The 21,518-nt window shown below is 39.7% G+C and overlaps 1 protein-coding gene across 1 annotated transcript in view; it reads left to right on the plus strand.

Annotated features, from left to right (window-relative positions):
• The window catches only part of MKLN1 (muskelin 1), a 102,963-nt gene that overhangs the window by 14,534 nt on the left and 66,911 nt on the right, over positions 1 to 21,518 (plus strand). Inside the window, exons 2-6 of the mRNA XM_065743779.1 lie at positions 169 to 238; positions 8,076 to 8,218; positions 9,601 to 9,689; positions 15,352 to 15,461; positions 19,526 to 19,718. Of these exons, the coding sequence (XP_065599851.1) occupies positions 169 to 238; positions 8,076 to 8,218; positions 9,601 to 9,689; positions 15,352 to 15,461; positions 19,526 to 19,718 (605 nt within the window). The remainder of the gene's footprint in view (positions 1 to 168; positions 239 to 8,075; positions 8,219 to 9,600; positions 9,690 to 15,351; positions 15,462 to 19,525; positions 19,719 to 21,518) is intronic.

Below are 21,518 nucleotides of genomic sequence, written 5' to 3' on the forward strand. Positions count from 1 at the left end.
TGGACACTATATACATATTAAATTCTGCTCAGAGGACAACTTTAGTCTCTGCTGAGAATTTTTGTTAAGTTGTTTGAGTGTTATTCGTTTGTATGTTGCACAGCTCTTACTGGAGATGCAACTGCTGTGTTTTATTTTACTTATGACTTCTGTCTTTTCATTTTTTAGGAACATTTTGGTGGACAAGCCCAATGATCAGTCCTCAAGATGGTCTTCTGAAAGCAACTATCCTCCCCAGGTAAGCATCTGAATCTCTGCAGATTTGCAGCTGTGTTGTACTGTGTAATGTACAGTTATATTTTTATTTTAAGCATAGGCTGCTACTGTTTAGAATGGTGGACTTATGAATGAAATGAGCAGATAATTTATAATATAAATACCTAATGTACCAATAACACACATTTCCAGCAATGTCTTTCAAGGAATGCTTTTTGTAAGGGGAGGAGATTTGCATTTTGTCCTTGAAAATCACTGTCATACAGGAAATAATGTAACCTTATGGTTAGATTAAGCTGCTAATGAGGCATGTGGGTCCCCCTTTGTCAGCGCTATTGGAAACTGTTGTAGACTGCTGGCCATGAATCCTAGATCTAAGGAGCTTGTGTTTGTTTCCTTTAATAGCACATTTAGAATCTTTTTGAGGCATGAAAGTCACTTCGTCTGCTGGTTTACCACCTTATTAAAACAATTTGGATTGATTCTTAGCTTCTAATTTGCCTTTTTATTATTAAATTGTTTATCTGGAAAAATGTATGTATCCTCTAACTTACTATTTTTCCTTCAATGAAAGCATTTTTCCTTCAATAGATCTGGCATAAAGAGAATGATACCTTGTTACAGTGGTACTGTTTGCTCAGCTTCTCCTGTATCTGTTCCCCTGGGTTTTTGAAGTCCTTTTGTTGAAGTACTGATGCACAACAGAGTATCTTCCATGCAAAGTTATTCTACTTATCTGTGCATACAATAAGTACATGTAATTCAGATATCCCTCACATGAGTGGAGTCTCTGGACTTTTTCTGTAGGCAAATCTTGCTTCTGTGCTGTGAAGGTATGTTGAAGTCTGTACAATTGGCAGCTCTCTATCACAGTGGAGTGATCTCATCTAACTGAAAGGCTTTCAGCCTAATTTTCTTGATAGTATTAGATACTGTTGTCTGTGAGAGTGACTGTTTTCTAATAGAGGAGAGAGAGCTGTGTTGTCAATACTGTTAGTGTTTTGTAAATTTACTTGTGATGACTGGTAATTTTTCACACGCTTTTATCCCTTTGATGCCTCTGCATCTTCTGCTCATTTTTTTAAATATATGTACTTCTTGTTAAACAGCATCGGAGTTTCATCCATAGCTTGAAGTAGTTTTAATCTGTCTAGTATATATTGATTGCAGAGTAATGTTTTGACCATGTATTGCATCTCAAACTGCCATCCTTTACCTTGTTTTGTTCAGAAAGCACGTGTTTGTTTGTTTGCTTTTCCTTAGAGCTCTCTTAAGGGTTCACAAGACAAGGTTGGTTGTGAGTGTAGCTTTAGACTGGGTTTATCATGTGAGGTGCTCTTAATTTTCCCTTTTTATTTTTGGGGCAATCATGAATATTTTGTTCAGTTTTCAGACTGATTCTGAAGTGGGAATGTGTTTCTTGTGGTTGGATGCTTTACAGTATTCCCATCCAGTGGTTAAAGCTGACAAGCAGCTATACGAGTTCATAGAATCTTTTGAGGTGAAAGGGTCCTTTAAAGGTCATCTAATTTAACTTCCCTGTGATGAACAGGGACACCTACAGGTAGGTCAAGTTGCTCAGAGCCTAGTCTAGCCTGACCATAAATATGTTGAGAAATGGGATATCAACCACCTCGATGGGCAACAGTGCTTCCACTACTCTTATAAAAAGCTTTTTCCTTGTCTCAAATCTAAATCTCCTCTCTTTTAGTTTGAAACCATTTCCTATTACAACAGAGCCTGCTAAAGAGTCTGTTCTCTTCCTTCTCACAGCCCCATTTAGATACTGGAAAGCTGCTCTCAGATCTCCCTGGAACCTTCTCTTGTCCATGCTGAGCAGCCCCAGCTCTCTCAACCTGTTCTTATAGGGGAGATGTTCCATCCCACGGGTCATTTTTCTGGCCCTCTTCTGGATGCACTCCAGCAGGTCTGTGCCTCTCCTGTGCAGAGGACTCCACATCTGGATGCTGTACTCTAGGCGAAGCCTCACCAGCGTGGAGTAGAGGAGCACCATCACCTCCCTGGCCCTGCTGGCCACGCTGCTTTTGGTGCAGCCCAGGATATGAATGGATTTCTGGGCTGTGGGAGCACAGAGCTGGCTCATGTCCAGCTTCCCACCCACCAGCACCTCCAGGTCCTTTTTGCCAGGGCTGTGCTCAGTCCTCTTGTTCCCCCAGCTCGTATTAATAGTGCGGGTTGATGTGACCAAAGTTTTATCAAGAACATGGAATAATCACAGTCACTTCAACAAGTTCCTGTGGTTTTTATTTAAGAGTTTTTTCCATCTTTTTTTACGTGTATTGAACATGGAATGAATGAAGATGTTATTGTGCATCTTCTCCATCCAGCCCTGGAGAACTGGGCGTTGCCCTGCATGCCAAGCAAGTTAATTTAAACCAAACTTTTGACTGGAGGATTAAGTGTGTGTAGGAGGTATGCAGATAGTGGCAACTGAGATTAGTAAAACAGTGTCTCAGCTTTATTCGTTTTCTTTAAAGACAAAAATGCCAAGAAAAACTGTCTGTCCAACTGGAAAAGTCAGTCCCATGAGATTCCTCTTGCTTGAATCTCAGCATGAAACAACAAGAAAACAAAATGCTGAGTGGTTGCTCATTTGTTCAGTAAACCCAATCCTGAACACTGTGTAAGAGAGAAAAAGTCTTTGCGATGTTTCTAATCTTCTCATGCTTCTTATCTAAGAGTTTAATTACTTGTTTAAAGCATATTTGCTGACGTTAACTTAAGTGTTGTAAAAATAACTGGGAAGAAGGATCAGGGAATTAATGCTTGCAGAATAGGCCTCTACAGTGAAGGGTGTAGCTTTTACTATTGCTGTGAACATGAATCACAGAGATGTAGGGGTTGGAAGGGACCTTTGGAGATCATCTAGTCCATCCCTCCTGCCAAAGCAGCTCCCAGCCCAGGTTGCACAGGTAGGTATCCAGGTGGGTCTTGAACATCTCCAGAGAAGGAGACTCCACCACTTCTCCTGGCAGAGTAAACTGTTCCAAGTTACATTGTCTCATACTCAGTCAAAGAGCTTCAGATTTGGTTATGTTTTGCTCAAAACAGATTGTTCTCATGCTTCTGGCCATGAAATATTGCCACATTTGATGCAGGTAAAAGTTATATTCAAACTATATCTCCTCATTTTTATAGACTGATCAAGTTGTAAAGGTAGAATCTTAGCTTGGATAGCTTCAGTTGAAATAACAGTCAACTAAATAACAAGCATAGTATGGAGAGAGGCTGAGGGAAATCGGTTGCTTTCTGATTATTTCTTATTCCAGAAATAAAATGTATGCATCCACGTGATTTTTAATCCCCAAAACAAATGTTGAGTATCCTATGGAAAATGAAGCTGTTGAAGCATTTTATGGTTTTTGTGTTGGCATTATTTCGTTTAAAAATTGGTTGCTAGTACAGTGATGCTGTTGTTAAAATGTGTGGGTGGCCATAACAGTCCGGGACAGGAAATGCTGTGAAGCTTGGTAAAATAAAGCGTTCCTTGTTTCAAGCTTTATTAGCTCAAACAAGGGCTAAGGCACAGCACAAGGACTGATGCAATTCAGGCTCATTGGCACATGCTTGGGGGGTATTTTAATAAGATGCAACCCTAATTGCTGATTTGTCTCATCAGTGTGTCTCACCTTAGTGTAAGAATTTACTAATTTGCTAGTGGTGAAAATATGAGTGAGTCCCTAAGTATTGAGTTATTCCCTTTCCCAGCTGAGTGGAAAAAAAGTATCTGCTGACACCTTTCTTTCAGAGCATTCCTCTTGCTAGGATAAGCATGAGCCAAAAGATCATATGTGAACCTTGGGGTTCAGACAGCACCTCAGAGCAGATCTGTGCTCTGCAGCGAGTGTAGTGAAGTGCATACAGAAAGCCTTTAAAAAGGAAAGGAAATGAAAGTGGAAGTATAGATATTTCAAATGCTGTTCTCTGGCTTTATGTAATAGTCTTTCTAGCTGCGTGGGTATGGTAGAGTTAAATCATTCTTGTGGCCATGAAAGCCACGAGTTATGAATGAATGCCAGTGAAAGGAAATATATATGACAGCTGTTTTTCTGTTTATTAAACTAGCTATCTTTCTTAGGTCTTGAAATAGAATGACCCAGAAATTATATATTCAATAACAAACCTGTTATGTAGTAACCTATTCAGGCAGAAGAGGGCTGATAGTTCTATTTTTGAACTAGTCCTAGGTTCATATGGGAAGTGTGAAGCGGGAAGGCTGGTAGTGCTGAAGTCTGTGGCTGTGTTATAAATGTGCATCCTGATGGTTCCAGTGGTGGTCCGGCTCAGGAGGCTGTGTGCAGGACACTGCATTCCCCCCCCAGTGTGATTAATAACGTACAGAGCAAAAAAAAACCCAACATAAAATAAAAATTACAAAAGCAGTCGTGTTTGTGTAGTGGCCAGTGTCAGATCTTGTTGAGTATTTTGATTATTTTTTGCTTTTATTTTCAGATGCAAAATAAGTTTCATCACTCCCTAATAAGCATGTGCAGTGGTTGATGTGCAGAAACAAAGAGAAAAATAAGCCAGCATAATATAATCTGAGCCCGTGCACAGGCAACTTGTGTAGTGCAGTTTGGAATCAGTTTCATTTTCTTTAATACAGAGGTACAGATTCTGAGCTCTTAAAGAGCATGTGTGGAGTGTTAGTGGTGCTGATGCTCTCCAAACAACGGTTTTCAGTTTTGCATCTGAGAAGAGCAATTTTCCGCTCCTGATTTCTGTCCTGCTGTAGATCATACCAGCAACTAATATAAAACACATTAATAAAATTTATACTCAGTCGTGTGATGCAGGAGCATGCATATGGTTGTCATCAGATGGTAGCACAGACCAGAGCTTCAAAAAAGATTGGAACTGATTGCAGCTCCCAGTGTGACAGGACTGGATTTGTGTCCCTGGGTGCACGTAGGCAGCTGTCGAGGTGCTGTGCTCTGCTCTTCATGCATCTTCACTTACTGATGTGCTTAATCATAGAGCAGAAGTCTCGCTCTTCTAATGTGCTGTGTAGCATCCTGTTTTGTAAGTGTGTTAATTTGGAGCTCAACAATTAGGCTGAGCTTTTTGTGCAGCGACTCCAATCAGTGTCAGTATGCTATGCCTTTAATGCGGGAATATTTCAGCTCATAGCAGCATGACTGGAAAGTGTTATGTAACATACATAAACGTCTGTCTGAAACCTCATAGACCTGTTCTCTTCAGATGTCTTTTTAATGTGATAAAAATGTATGCAAGATCAAATCTCTGAAGGCTATAGAGAATAGTCTGACTGGTAACACTCCACTAACATCCCTGCTGCCACCAGTTTGAAGCAATAGGGGAGGTGTGTGTATATACATATATACACACATTCAAGTGTGTGAGAACTGTACCCACAGTGCCTTCTGTGTCTGTCTGTATGTATATATATGAAATCTGCATATATTAGAACCTACATCTGTATTTTGTGTGTATTTACATGCATGTATATTTTTATACGAGGGATGCTCTGGAAGTAATGCCTCCTGTTTTATTATTCCTGTGTGGCATGCAGGCTCTTGCTTGTTTCTGGCAGAAGTGCATAATGAATGGCAGTGACCGCTGAGAAAATAGCATTTTGTAGCTGAGAATGTGCTCAATTGAATAATGCTATTTTACCTTCTGTCTCTCCTGTGTTTTCCATGAAAATAAGCAGGAGGCATTACTTTCGGAGCAAGCAGCGTATATAAAAATAATCTACAAAAAGCATAGCTAGGTTCCATAGAAGGTTTCAGGCTTTGAGGAACACTTGTCATCTGGTTTCATACCAGTCTTCAGCTTTTGTGTTGGTGTCCTTTAATCTGTGTGTGACTCAGCAGGTGCTGGGATGTGTGGGAGCAGGAAGGAGGGCTGTCTGCAGCCTTCAAAAAGAAGCACTGGCCGTGTGGAGCAATTGCTGTGCCTTACACTGCTTCAGACATCCTTTTGGAAAGGATTTATCCACATTTCTGGATTCCTTAGTATTTTTTTTTTTTATAGAGTAAGGATGAAGTTTATGCCAAGCTTTTGTGTATCTTGCAGAGCACCTGGGAAAGTGTTCCTCCCTGCCCCAAGCAGGAGGTTTGTGATTCCAGCGAGATGAAGAATTGCAGTTGCTGATGCTAGCAGTGCTAGTGTCACTCGCTCAGCTGTGGGAGAAATCTGCAGGGAGGATCTGATGGTGTAGGAGGAGTTCTTAGATGTTGTTGTGTTCTCCTTGGGAATTTTGGCAGCTGGCTGTGCTGTGTATCAAGTACTGCCATGCTACAGGACTGTCCCCTTACTCATCCCTTCCTTCTTGATGTCTTACAAATTTTGTTTTCTGTATAAAACTGTTTTTTTTTCTTCCCAAATTTTAGGAATTACTTTGAGACAGAAGTATAGCTTTCTGCCAGTTAGCTGAGGTTATGTCCTGACATCTAAATGAGTGGCACAAAACTAAGAAGTTTTCATTGAAATACTTAAAAAAATTTTTTTTGGAAAAGGACCAAAGCATTCTTCTGTTGTATCTTAGCACTGCTGATACAGACTTATTTTCTTCATTGCTGGAAACATCCTTGGCTGTAATTCCTCTCTATCCTAAATAGGTCCCCATCTGCATTATTCAAGATAACCGCTGCTTGTGCAGTTGTTTTCCTAAGGTTAAGCTCTTGGTAAATCATGGAATCATCAAGGCTGGAAAACACCACTAAGATCATCTGGTCCAACCATCTCCAGGAGCTCCTCATGTCTGCAGCGCATGCTCTCCTACTTAGCCAAGCCAACTGTCCTGCCTCCTTTGCAGTAATAACCAATACTTGAGATCACCTGTTCATCCTGATGCTCTATAGAACAACATCACTACTGCTCTTGTGTTCCAAATTAATTGCTTTATAAAGCTATGGCAGGACAGAGATGGGATTCCCTAAAGAGATGGGAAGAGCTTGTTCTGTTCCTCACTCGAGACATGCTCTTCTTGGGTATGATTGTCCCTCTTGTGAGACTGTAGGAGCAGTCACATGAGTGCAAGTAAGGTGTGGCTAAGTGTTGTTGAAAATGTACTCTGTGAAGCAGGATGTCTCCTGAGTCTCTCTGCTGCTTACTTTGTAATGGAAAGTTAAATAAACTTGGTGCTCAGTGATCCCTAATGAATGATGGAAAAATTCTATGTATGCTATTCAAGCAGAGTAGATGTTTTGCTCCAGCGGTGTTGGGAAGCTGGTAGCTGTGGTCTGAAGACAAATAATCTTATGACTTGATCCCTCCACTGTTGAAGGATATCTGTTAGTAGGAGCAAACGTTTATAAGGTAGAATATTTTCATCATTTCATGTGCAAGGTCCCTTTACTGTCAGTTAAGTGATTAGGTTTTATTTGGGATGCTTAATAAGCAGTTGGTTCCTATGTTAGCCACAAAATCAAGCTTAGTCTGTGTTCAGTGGTTAAATAGTGTCAGCCTGGAGAGGAAAAGTGTTTGGTGTTCTCTTAGCATGTGGAACATACTGTATTTATCTAATTGTGCATTCAGTTTAGGTTTCATTTCAGGCTGTAGTGGGTGTCTGAATCATCAAACTTGTTAGCTCCATCTTTATTTGCTAGATTTTGGGAAATCTTGCATTGAACTTGAAGGAATGTCTGTAAGCCTTGAATAGTAATGCTAGGAATAGGCATTTCAACCCAGTCGTTTTTTCCTGGATAGACTTTAAAATAGTAATATTCCTAAAAAGCTTTTCCTTATTTCCAGGAACTCGGGAGAAAATATAATAATGGGGGGGGGGGGGGCTCACCTTAGTTCTCATTTTTCAGAGTATTTGAAGGTAGCTTTTGCTTTAATATTGAAATTCGCTATTATCTCTTCCACAGTATTTGATTCTGAAGCTTGAAAGACCTGCCATAGTCCAGAGTATCACATTTGGCAAATATGAAAAAACGCACGTCTGCAATTTAAAGAAGTTTAAAGTCTTCGGTGGGATGAATGAGGAAAACATGACGGATCTCTTATCCAGGTAAGATGTGATTTCATCAGCTATGGTAATCATAAAGGCTGGACCAAAATGCTCTTCCCATTCACTGCCAAACAGATAGGTGGTTAATAGTGTAAAAGAGCTGTGATCCTAAAGTTAGCTGCCCTTGTGTTTTATGGTCAGGTCAGAGAGCAACAAACCCAACTCTTGCTCCAGGAAACCTTTCTTATCTTGCTGTAACTGCAGAATTTGTGGAGAGTGAGCTCCTGGAGGCTTGAAAGACCTGAGAGCAAGGTGCAACATTAGATTTGTGATTTCTTTCTTCCTTGTGCCTGAGGCACAATATAAATGATTCCCCAGGTGTGGATAACTTAAAGAAGCTTTTAAAAGCACAAGTAGCCTACCTATGTCAAGAACCTCACTGCAGCTGTAAGGATCTGAACCAGTCAGCTGCTCTGTCTTGCTTCAAATAGAATAAATTAGATAAGCAAATAGAAAAGCTGTTTTTTTAATTTAGTTTGATTTCTAGTTCTACTGGTAAGGATTAATGAAAGAGCATTTGGGCTGTTCAAGCCTTACCTTGCGATTCTGAGAAACTGCTACTGTAAATTTGCAAGGGCCTTTTAAGGCCTCTTCTGTTTCAGAAAGGGGAATGATTTAAATATCTAGGAGGACAAGATGAGTAGCAAGAACAAATCTATTTTTGGAGGCCTACAGAAGGAAATTCCACCTCCAGGGAACGTATTGGTGTATGTCATCTTTAGTCAAGTAAAGTAGCTATGGAGAAACATGGGGCATTCTTCATTTGCCATGTGTCCTTCAAAATCATATGGAAACTAGCCACAGTCCTCCCTGTCCCCTCCCTCTCTTTAGGTAGGCCACTCTTGCAATTTAGCTTTGCTGCTGGAATTCTCTGGGTAAAAGGTTATAATACTGTAGTAATTATTGATATCTAGCATTGCTTCACTTGTAGCAAAGTTCAGTTAAAAATCTGTATTTTTGGGACCTGTAGCTCCATCTTCAGTACAGACTTTAGATTTTTGATAAGTTATACCAAATTTATAAAGTGTTGCTCATAAATGGATCACAAAACACTTTAGCAGAGTGATAATTCTGGGAGTTGGGTTGTCTCCATCTCAGCAGGAAAGCACAATTCAAATTGCTTGCTGAAGTCACAGGGATGTTAGTGCAGGCAAGCAGCGTTGCTTGGCTGTCCAAGTTCCACCCCAATATCACTAACCAGTACTGCCTCCCATGGAGTTAAGATGGTGGATAGCAGTCCAAGCATTGGTCCAGCATGCATACTTATGATTTATAGTAATATGAAACGAGCATCGCATTTCAGGCATGACCTAGATTGAATTTATTAGCTAGTTCTAACATACAAGGTAAGATTTAGTAACCTTATTTATTTTTTCCCACAGTGGCTTAAAGAATGATTATAACAAAGAAACATTCACCTTGAAGCATAAAATTGATGAACAGATGTTCCCCTGTCGATTCATTAAGATAGGTAAATGCATTTTTTCGGCATTCTGAGTAGAAAATAATCTCTTCTTGAGCTTGTGCCACTCTTGGCACTTGTGACTTCATTGTACCAGGAGAAGCATCCAAAGTAGCTGTTCCATTTCATGATCTTTTAGGCTGGTTAGTTTGGAACGCAGTGAAGTCCTATTACTAAGAAATAATAGCTACATAACATAAATCCTAGGGACTGAAGGCAAAATACTGTAATTTTCAGAAATGCAGTTGTTGAGCCAACTAATTACTGGAGAAGCTGCTTACTGTCCTACTATAAATCGCTGTGCAGAGATTTAAAAACAAAACAAAACAGAAAGCAAAAATTAAGCTGAATATAAGTAACAGCTCCTGTACTGACAACTGTAGAATTTGAAAAAGTTTCTTCTTTTTTCCCAAACTCTCATTCAACATAAAGCAACAGCAGAAGCCTTTGTTTTGTTTTTGTCATCTTGCTACTCTAATCTTGAAGTCTCATTTCTGGCTAAAGATGCTATCCAGGAGCAAGGAAGAGTTACGCTCTGTGATTTCTATTGTAGTTTCTCCAATGAAGCTTGCTTAAGGGGGGTGCAACTGGTGTCTGATTACTGTGGCTTTTGATGGGAGAGGGGCTGTTTCTTTTTTCTTGCTTGCTTCATACATGAAAGAAAGTGTCTTAGGGTCGCCATTATTGATACTGGTTGGATTTAGTGCATTAATTTAGAGCCTTTTACCTTTATGTAGCTAAACAGATTTATCCTCCCCCTTCCTACCTGCCAAGACAGTAAAAGCATTACTGTTTTTATGCTGTTTAAGGTGAAAGACCAAGGAGGTAGCTGCTGAAAAGTGGAATGAGATCCTTGTTGGCTAACTCAGGAAGTCAAGAGTGTTTTCAAGTACTGCGTAGTTCCTTTGCCAGGACTTCAGTGGTAGCAGCTCCCTTGGGGCCTTCACAGCATTCTGAATCACCTCTCACGTTGATCTGAGAAAGTGAAATGATCAGTTTAGGAACTGAGTGATCGTTGGTATGATGTAAATTACAGTGTTTCCCATTGGTAGGAAAGTGGAGAAATTAGTTGGCTTTTATTTTTTATTTTTTTGGCTACTTCTTTTGGAAGAATCAGGAAACCTGAAGTGCAGCAAGGAAGTAGTTACTAGGGAAGTGAAGTGCTAATGAATTCTACACAGGGCTCTTCTCTGACTTGATGTGAGTTGTGTTACTATTATAGGTAGCTTGCGTTGTTGGGATTGCGTCCTTACACAGTAGTAGGTATCCTGTGTTGGAAAAAGACATGTTTCATTGTCACTTGTTCACCAGTTATGGTTTGATGTTAATTTTTCTTTTTAGCTATATTCATATCCTTTTATTTCTTGAAGCATCTTCTATGAAGAAATTTGTGCTAGCTCAGAAATTAAAATGATCTTTGGACCAGCACCTATTAATTTCCAGTCGTTGCTAGTGTCATTTTGTTTATAAAGTATTTTTTTCTACTGTGAAACAACTGCAAAATAATGTTATGAAATTCTGTTATTTTTCAGGTTCACAGTGTGAATATGTTTTCAGTTTGGCTAGGAGCTTGGAAATTTTAACGTAGTAACTCAAAATTTGAAATACTGTGCTGTGTTCTTTGTAATGCTGCCAGTAAACAGGAGGCCAAATTCTGCCCTTTTGGACTTGCAGAGAATGACACTTGAGAAGTTACTGTTATCAGTGAAGCTTGCGTACTTGGAGAAGGCATTACTTGGTTCAGCAGCCACTTGCTTAAGGCATTTGCCTTTTGTAACTCTAAAGGCAGCTGGGTCTGTACTCAGCTGCTAACAGCACAACAGCAAGGGTCATTTATTTGTAGGGGGAAACAGGAGAAATATGGCAGGAATGTATCTGTGAGAGGCAGGGGTAAATCTTCCTAAAGCTCCAGTTTCCCATATTTCACACTAGTAGGAAGCAGAAATGAGTTCCTTCTCTCAACTTGTGTCAGGAAGAGACTTGTGTTTCTTTTAGTTTAATTAGTTTGGCTTCAGCTCCTTAGCACTGAGATGCCCAGTTGTGGGCTTCTGACCTACTTGACGAGTAATTTCTCTGTTTCATGTAGCACCTCATTAGAAGAGCTTAGGAAAGAGAAGACATTAATCTGGAAAAAATAGTGAGGAATAAGCTTTTTAATGTGTGTGAACTTTTTGACTCTTTTTCTTGTGGTTTCTCCAGGCTGAGATTTTTTTTTTGTGTGTGTGTGCTGTGTCCTTGAAAGCAGAAGGTGTTGTAAAGGATCTTTGCTGTGAAAGAGTTTGAGGACGTGCCGGGTGTAGTTCTCATGCCAGTTTGTTACTAGCATGGGAATTACTGACTGCATGGAGGTTTTTGTGTATTAGAAATGAGCAGTGCTTTCTTCACGGATGTTTTCTACATTAATTGCATAGACTGCATCTGTACCTGCACTTTTCTAAACATATGTTGTTTGTGTGACTACTGTGCGTAGATGAGACACAGAAATTAGCTTGAGACATCTTATAAATGATTGTACTGCTTAGCATCTAAGCTACTGTTTTCTGTAGTACACAGGATTGCAATCTTTGTCAAGATGTAGCTTATGATTATTGAAAAATATCCCCTAAAATTGTTCTTGTGCAGATAAAAACCTGCTTAAGTGACCTAAATACTAACCTTCTGTTTCTGTTAAAGAGATATTGATTTTTATTTTATTTTTTTTCCTCTCTGTGGGACACCTCTTGCTGTGTGGTGACAGTTCAGCTGGTCTGAACAGTTGTTTGTGTTTCAGGATAGATTGTTGTGAGACACACAGGCAAAAAAGCCAAGCTGAAATAGCTTTATGGTAAAAATTGAAGAAATACTGTAGTGTTAGGTTTCAGGTTTGTCAGCTTTGGTAGCATTTTTCTGTCTCAAAAGAGGAGCGTGTGTGTGTGTGGATAGGGGGAGGAAAAACACAATATGGAAAGCAGAATGAGGTGAGGTGTGGTTCCTGCAACTACGGTGTAGGATAAATCAGTAAGGTTGGAAAAGACCACTTCAATTATCTAGTCTAACCATTGGTCCATCACCACCATACCCACTAACCCATGAGTGACCTCTTTCCCAGGAGCAAAAGTCAGGTTAGTCTGAAGTTCTGCTTTTGTAGAATGATAGAATCACCAAGGTTGGAAAGTACCTCCAAGATCATCCAGTCTAACCTATCACCAGTAGTTCTCACTAAAAGCTTTCTTTCCTTTCCTAATAATGCAAAGTAAGTTAAAAAGATCAGGTTTCTATGCCTATCTTATGCTAGGGAAGCATTTACTTTGTGTTCCCTATGCATTTTCACTTCTGTGTATTTCTTAAAGTTTGAATGAAGCGTGGAAATCTTGATGTTAAAATCAGTTTTTCTGGGGATCAGAACAGTGAACAAGACTCTTGAAAGCTCTGAGTCAACTGAGGAGGGGTGTTAGTAAGCTGATAGTTCTGCATTTCTTGTGATTGATAGCTACGTAGCATCCTTACGTACGCTGCTATATTTATTTAGGACTGTAGTTGGCTACCAAGGTAAGAGGGTGGATTGTTGATTGTGCCAGGAGAAGTTGGTGCAGAGCTGTTTAAAGAAATATAGAGATGGACTCCTGATTTTTTTTTTTTCATATTTTCTATTTTTCCTGGAAGGGGGTGGTAAAGCTGTAATATTTAAGTTTGGTTTTTCACCTCATTAACTCAACCTTAAGAAACTGGCCATGATGGCTCACCATCAGGAAATTTATGGTCTCAATCCATTTGAGGTGGTCTGTGGCTTGGTTGAGCGTTTCAGTCGAAGAAGCTGATGAACAGATTGTGATTCTTTATAGCTGAATGAATGCCAAATTTAGCTTCAGCCTGAGTGTTCAGGTCTGAGGACATACAGGTTCATAGGTTCATTAGGTTGGAAAGGACCTATAAGATCACCTTATGAAAGGTGTTACCCATTCCTGAGGTATCTGTTGGTCTGTCATCTTAGTATGAGGAATGCCTGGGTTGCTCATGATCTCCAGCATTTGGAAGTTTGTTGTCCTCCCAGGGAATGTGAGAAAACAATCACGGAGCAACTATTGATACCTTCTTATGTTTCTGTGCAGAGAGTGCAATATCTTTTCATATAGAACATGCATCAGTTATTTCATCAGTCTCTCTGGTTACAACTTGAAACTTACGGATATGTTTGTACTTAAAAGTACTAAGGTTTTATGATATTAAGATAAAATTCCTGGATTAGCTTTTCTTCTACATAAAAGCAGTTTATTTGGCGGAGTGTTTGTAGTGTAGAGGACAGGTGGTTTTCCTTACTTGTCTCCCCATACACAAACTTACCAGGAATTGCTCTGAGAACATCTCTGACTGGGACAATCAAGTGGAAAGAAACTATCTGAAACTATTTTATAATCAGTAAATAATTATATATTCAGAATATCTTTGATTCTTTTCTAAAAATCAGTTCTCCTGATGTCTGTTCCCAGAAGCTGTTATAAATCCTTAGCAATGGGTTTGTAGAAACACCTTCTAAAATTTTAGAGTGCCACGCATTTAAACGTAGGCTCTGTGCCCAAACACATTGCACAAAGTAATGGATCTGACTTGAAGTACAGTTAAGCAAGTAAGAACCTTTAGCAGAGTGGCAACTTTAAACCAAATTTCAGGTTTCACTTCTTCAGAGAGTATGTTAGAAAAGCCTTAGTTCAAGCAGTTACTAATGTCATGGTACTTCCTAGTGGTTTGAAAGATGACTAGCAATTTCTCTGTGGGAAGAACAGTTTCTATGGAAGGGGGGAAGCAGAAGACTCTGTGCTGTTGCTGGTAACTAATCATTCATCTCTAATGCTATCTTTCCTGTTGATCAGATTTGGCCAAGCAGAAAGGATGCAGGAGAGGAAACCATTTGATTTTACTGAAAGTTTAAGTGTTGATGTAAAAAAAACTTTGTGGGGGTTGGAATTGTTCTGAAGCAAAACCAGCTCTTAATCTGAAGGCTGAGTTTGATAGATCACTGCAAGAAGGTAGATGTTACAACAAAGTGGTAGAGAAGCCCTAAGTGAGATGCTGGATGCTGCACTGTTTTTCACACGTCACTAAGTATGCTTGTCCCGATACACAAATAAAACAGTATCGGCTAAAAAAGCTGCGTATGTTTAAGCTTTTTTTTTTCTTCAAAGAGAAAAAAATTAGATACAGCTTTTAAATTGGAAGCTGACAGTTTTCCCTCCCTTCCTCCTCCACAACTTGCAGACGTTACTAATTTTATAAAATTCAGAATACACGAGCTTCTTGTCTTCACCGTCAGGGAAAATAATTCTTGCTGACAAAAGTGAAAATAAACGCACTGTGAGAAGCAAATACGAGCTCTAATGTGCTTGTGATTTCCATCTGTGTCAAGACTTTTTGCCTCCTAATTGTTTTAAATGATAGTATTTTTTGCTCTTAAGGCAAGCTTCTGCTTTGTAATGGTCTTCTGTGTTAGTGTTGTTTAGCACAGGTTGCTTTAAATGGCAGCTTTATGTGTGATAATTTTTCCTGAACTTTCATAAACTAAAACCTACATAAAATCATACTGAATTTTATTTAACTTTCAAGTGTTCTGTTGAAGTAGTACTATGTACAACCTGTTAAGACTTGTGTAATGTTTGGTATTTATGCATCCTCTTTCTCCTTTTCCTTTCTTCTCCAGTTCCGCTTTTATCCTGGGGACCTAGCTTCAATTTTAGTATCTGGTATGTTGAACTTAATGGCATTGATGATCCAGATGTGGTCCAACCGTGCCTCAACTGGTACAGCAAGGTAGGCCTGCTTTTTAGGTGCCTGTTTGCTTGAGCATTTGTCATCTCAGAGGCTTGTGAAGCTTCTCGTACTGGAATTATGTGACCTTTTCATTCCTTGAATATCAGCTATTGAAACAACAAACACGCGTAGTTAAAACACAAACCACATGGCTGACTTTGTCTCTGAGTCTTTTAGTATCTGCAGCTTCTATAAAAGAAAACAACCAAAACCTGCTAGGTGGCATCACAAGAAAAACTTGAAGGAACGTGAAGTCAAAAGAGGACAGTGTGATTAAAATAATGTTTGTATTGGCAAAGAAATAAGTCTTAAAAGATTCCACTTCTGCCTCGGCTTGCTTTTTGATTAGACTTTCTTTCACCATACAGTTCAGCTCTTCTGCAGAGCTATATGTGAGTCTGGAGGCATCTGGGTTAACTATGTAGCTTTTGTTACAGGGTATGGGTTTGTTTAAAGTGAATCCTCTTTAGTATCTTAACTTGCTGCAGATCTTTGCGCTTCTGATGTTTCCCTCCTAATATCATTTTGTTGAATGTTCTGAAATTGAGGGGAGCTGACACTGTCGGACTGTGAGAGGAAATGATTTATGCCATTTGTCACTTTGATGGACAGAAAGTTTAAGGGTTTCTAAACGTTATTTGTATAAGCTGTACATAATTGAGTACAGCAGATGCCTGTTCTGTGGGAGAATGAATTTAAAACCTGAATTTATTTTAATGCTATTTTTAATGCATATATCTTCTCTGTAATACCACGTGAATTTCATTAATTGCTCCATAAGAAATCCTTCCTGGTTGAATAAGACTGAGCAGTGGAGCATCATATCCCTGCTTCAAAAATGAAGAAGGCAAAAAGGCGAAGGCTGTAGATGGTAATACTGGGACTCCTGCAGTGTATGGTGCTGCCAGTTGAATGAGAGACCATCTAGCTCGTAAGTCCATAGAATGGCCTGTGTTGAAAAGCACCTCAGAGGTCGTTTACTTTCAACCCCTCTGCCGTGGGCAGGATTGCCAACCACTAGAGCAGGCTGCCTGGAGCTACATCTAGCCTTGTCTTGAATGCCTCCAGGGATGGGGGCATCCACAATCTCTGGGCAACCTGTTCCAGTGCATCACCACCCTCTGAGTGAAAACCTTCCTCCTAATATCTAACCTAAGTCTCCCCTGACTTAGTTAAAACAATTTCCCCTTGTCCTATCACTGTCAACCCATGTAAACAGTTGTTGCCCCTCCTGTTGATATGCTCTCTTCAAGTACTGGAAAGCCACAATGAGGTTTCCCTGGAGCCTTCTCCAAGGTGAATAAGCCCAGTTCCCTCAACCTTTCCTCATAGGACAGGTGCTCCAGCCCTCTGATCATCTTAGTGACCCTCCTCTGGACCCAGTCCAAGAGTTCCACATTTTTCTTGTGCCAGGGGCCTCAGGCTTTATATTTGCAGCAACATCACAGACTTTCCTGAGGATTTCAGAGCAGCACTAATAGTCACAGAAGTTGTCTGCAGCTGCTTTAATTGTGAAGTGTTATTTTGGTCATTAGGCTGCTAATTGCTGATGTCCAGTGAACAGAAACTGCTGATGGTTTTCTGTGCTTCTTTCTCCTAGCTCTGCATACAGTGGTGTCTGGCATTTTTCACTAGTTGCAGCTTGGAGGTTACAATTTTTATTTAAAGATTTTTTTGGTTTTTTTGGTCAAGAACAATCTGATGACGTTGATGTCTGTTTTGTTCTGTCTCATCCCACAGAATCCACACTTCTCGTGGTCTGCATGTATGTAGTGACAGCTTCTTCAAGGGGTGCCAGCATTGTTCTTCTAAAGCTTAGAGCCCTAAAGCAACAAGAGAGAGACTTAGTCATGGCTGCTTGGACCAATTGCTAAGTTTTTGGTGATCACTGTGTGTCAGTGTTCTCTTCTCCCACGGTCTGGAGAGGATGCTGTTACCAAAGCCATGTAGGAGGGTATATGCTGATCTTTTTTTGGGAAAGGCAGCAAAGTTATCTGTTTCTTCTGTTTGAGGTAGTTGTTGGTATTATCCTGCATCTTCTCAAAGGTCTGAAAGATTTGAAAGTCTAATGATGGTTCCCTACTGCCTGAGATGTCAGACAAGAAGGTTCTCCACGAAGTTGCCCATCCTTTTTGTTCTGTGTTTTTCAACCATCAATCTTTTTTTCCTGGGGGTATAGAATTAGATGTGACAGATAATGACAGGAAAAAAAACAGTTGTTGTCCTCAGTTGGCTCTTTGCTCCTTTTTCCTTACTGTTTAGCTCACCTGACAGCCTCCTGCAAGTGTTACCACTTCAGTTTTCTGCAGAGTAAGCATACTTTGGCATCTAAAAAGCAGCAGTTTATGAATGGCTATCACTATTGTTTTTCATAATGAGCAGTGTAAAGTATTTTTAATTCTAACTATATTTCACAATGTTAACATCTTAGTCTCACACTGTAGTTCAGATTTTAACCAAAGTAGCTATTTACAGATTCAGATCAAAGCCATTCTTTGATTTCTCATCTTTTTAAACTTATAGGTTCATAGGTTCATAAGGTTGGAAAGGACCTACAAGATCATCTAGTCCAACCATTCTCCTATCACTATCCCTACCCAACTACTAAATCAAATCCCTTAGCACCTCATCTAAACGCTTCTTGAACAGCGCTAGGGAAAACTTGCATGACAGCATGTAAAAAGGAGTCTTTCTATACTCTTTAAGATTCTTTTTAGCATAAAATATTTTTATACTTAGCTTCTGTAATACTACTGTGGTGTCAGTCAAGTACTGACTTCTCTGTTACATCGTGGCCAACCTGCCAATAGTCTTTACATGTTTTTGTAGACCAAGTTTATCGATCATGAGAGGCTCAGTGTAAGTACACAAAGTACACACTCAGTCTAATGGCCAGGTTACAGAAGATGAAGATGCAGAAGCTTGGTTTTAGAGACCTACATCTATCCTTTTGCTTGCTATCCTTTTCAGCAATGAAGAATCTAGGATGATGACTAATGCAAGCGAACATTTGCTTAAAGTCAGTGTCTTAAGTGTCTCTTTAAAAGAAAATAAAAATAATATATCCAGTTGTGCTCCAAAGCTGTTTTAGCTTTAATACTCATTTGTCAGTGTGTTGCATTCTTATTGGTACACGTCCTTGGCCTTTTTCATGTGGTCTGGGAACTGATTTTCTAAAAATGCATAGTTCTGGTTCTTTGCAGCTGTCTAATACTGATGGATTAAGAACTAAAAATACAGCACATGGCTGTGTTTCTTTTTAAGCTGTGTTTCAGTTTGAGATTCTTGCTGTAGAGCTGTTATTTCGGAAGCACTCATTTGTTCTGAATTGAGTTTTCAGGATTTCAGAAAGACTGTGTTCACTTAATTTCATACACTGAACTTTCAGCAGTGGCATCAAGTTAAGAATAAAATATTTCTATTCTGATCACTCTTAGAGATGCTTAAGTTGGATTTTTTTTACCACACTGAATTACTTGTTAGGGATATTCTGATGGTAAAATTTTGACGTGTGTAAATTCTTGCTGTCGTTGATTCAAAATCCTTGCAAACTTGCAGGATTAGTGGTTAGCTGTACGTTCTGCTTTCCCATTACAGGAGTGGCGGTCATTACAAGTATTTATATTCTAATGTTTTTTTTTCTTCTGCTTCTAGAAAAGCTGTGACCTACTTACTCTTCTAAATTATTTTGTTACATAAGAGTCATACAATCAAATTATATAATGCTGATAGCAACGGCTTTTTCCTGCCCTGTATACTGTGTAGGCCTCAAACAGCAGGACCAAGCAGATGGGGGGAAGTTATGGTCACTTTGGAGAGCTGGGACACTGCAGTCTCTTCTTGTATGCCTATTAGATTGCATTCATGATATCAAGCTATATAATTCCTATTCTGTTGAAAAGTAAATGTCTGCACGGCTTCTAAGGCCTTTGATAGTGTTCCTCTGTAAGCTCATAAGCAATTTATGCGCAGATCCCATTTCCAGATTGTTGGCATCTATTAATGAATCAGTGCTAGTAGAAGAAAAATCTGCATGTCTCATAGATTTTCTTGTGTTCCAGTAGTACCGTGAACAGGAAGCCATTCGCCTTTGCCTAAAGCATTTTCGTCAGCACAACTACACTGAAGCTTTTGAGTCTCTGCAGAAGAAAACCAGGATTGCTCTGGAGCACCCTATGTTGACAGACCTGCATGACAAGCTAGTGTTAAAGGGAGACTTTGATGCTTGTGAAGAACTGATAGAAAAAGCTGTGAATGGTAAGAATCAGATGCAGTTGGGGATGTTAAAAACAAAAAGACATTAAAGTGTTACTGCTTTCATTAATGTACATAACAGTGGAATTGTCTGCTCCATGTGCTATTTCATAGTGTGGTGTCCTGTCGAGTTCTGGATTTTTGTGTGATGAAAGCTAAAAATTAATTTATGAAATAACTTACCACAACTACACTTGGAGCCTCTCTTTCCCTTGAAAATGACAACGTGATTAGTTTAAAAATGGGTAAAGATAGGTTCTTTGTGCAAGTAGTTGGCAAACTTGGAGGTGAGCATAGCTATCACAAGTCACTGGAGTGATGAGCATAGAAAAGCAGCAAGCAAAACAAGCACAGAACTTGTGTGTTCTCAGTAGTGATCTTTATCATGATTTCTGGTTAGGACTTACCACTGGGTTGGTATTTCAGCAGAACTTCAGCTGTATTTGAGAATGCTGTCTTTGTTTGTGAAGAAAATACTCCCTGGAGGATGTCTTAAGAGAAATCATGATTGGAAGCAGAGGCCATCTTCACTTACCGGTTTCTTTCTAACTACTATTAATTTTTTACTTGGAAACTTTCAACTTAGAAGCACAGTGTGTAAACAGCTTTCGTTTCTTAAGATGGAGGAGATTTGCTTTCTGTTGGTTGAATGAGATACAAGAACTGAGCTTTTGCAGTCAAGTGCCTCCAAAGATCTGTGCAGTGGTTTTGGATTGCAGTTTGATTAACAGAGGTACTCTTACCTGTGGGTGTCGTGCTTTTTGACTATGTGCTATTGCTATTCATGGAAAATCTGTACTGGCATAAGAGATCCTTGTGTCTGTGGAGGTAGAGACTAAGTGGACCAATTTAATGTGTGTCTGGCACCAAAGGATTGTGTTGGTGGTTTTGTGTTTGTTTTAAATTCTGAGCTAATCAGCCATTTTGAAATATCTATTAGAATAAGTAGCAGCATATGTGATTGATCACCTCTTGCTTGGTAAAACCAGTGAAGTTGCAAGTGGTTCTTAGGATACGATAGGTTTAAAATCAACGTTTGTCTTCCATGGAAATCACAATGCTTTCATGAGGAAGTTGTTCAACAGAGCACAATTTTAGGGAGCTTATTGACACAGGCTGTCAAAAAAAACCCCGTGGTAAATGGCTTTCTGTGAGTTCTGACAAAAGACTTCTGAACTGTATAAGCAGAACAGCTTGACTCTGCCTTGTGCTGAGCTCCCTGAGCAGCTACAAGCATTGAGCCTGAGAAATGACTGTGTTCATCCTTGTCCTTCTGGGTGCTGCATGTCTTCCTGAGATGTAGTAGTGTTGTTGACTGGGAAGGGAGCATAAACAGCTTCCTGCATTGCAGAGGCATTCTTCAACTGGCAGCTTCGTGCTGAATCCAAGAGCACGTGAGGGCTGCAGGAGGAAAGAGCAGCGGGGAGCTGTGGCTGGCTCTTATTCTATCTTTTCAGTGTTACTCAAAGAAGAGAATGTCAGAGGGAGCTTATGAGCCCACCAAACTGAGGCAGGGGGATGCTGTATGCTGATGATTATGGTCTTGCCAAGGGACCAGTCTGCTGCCTTGGCTGTGGATTCATCTCATCAGTGCCTAGAGGCTTTCCTCTTTCCACCTCATTGCAGACTGTAGTAGAAGCTGTTTCTTGAATGTGATTTCACTAGAGATCTAGAATGTGCTGAACAAGGACCCTCAAAAACTGACCTTTTTTTCCACAGGCACCAATGAGTTGGATGTTTGTGGCTTTGTTTTGCCCTGTCACATATTAGCTCATTTCACCACTTAACCATGTAGCATACTGA

This window comes from Cyrtonyx montezumae, unplaced genomic scaffold, assembly GCF_038088225.1.
Source record: "Cyrtonyx montezumae isolate F1298 unplaced genomic scaffold, pur_monq_1.0 scaffold_3, whole genome shotgun sequence".
NCBI lineage: Eukaryota > Metazoa > Chordata > Aves > Galliformes > Odontophoridae > Cyrtonyx > Cyrtonyx montezumae.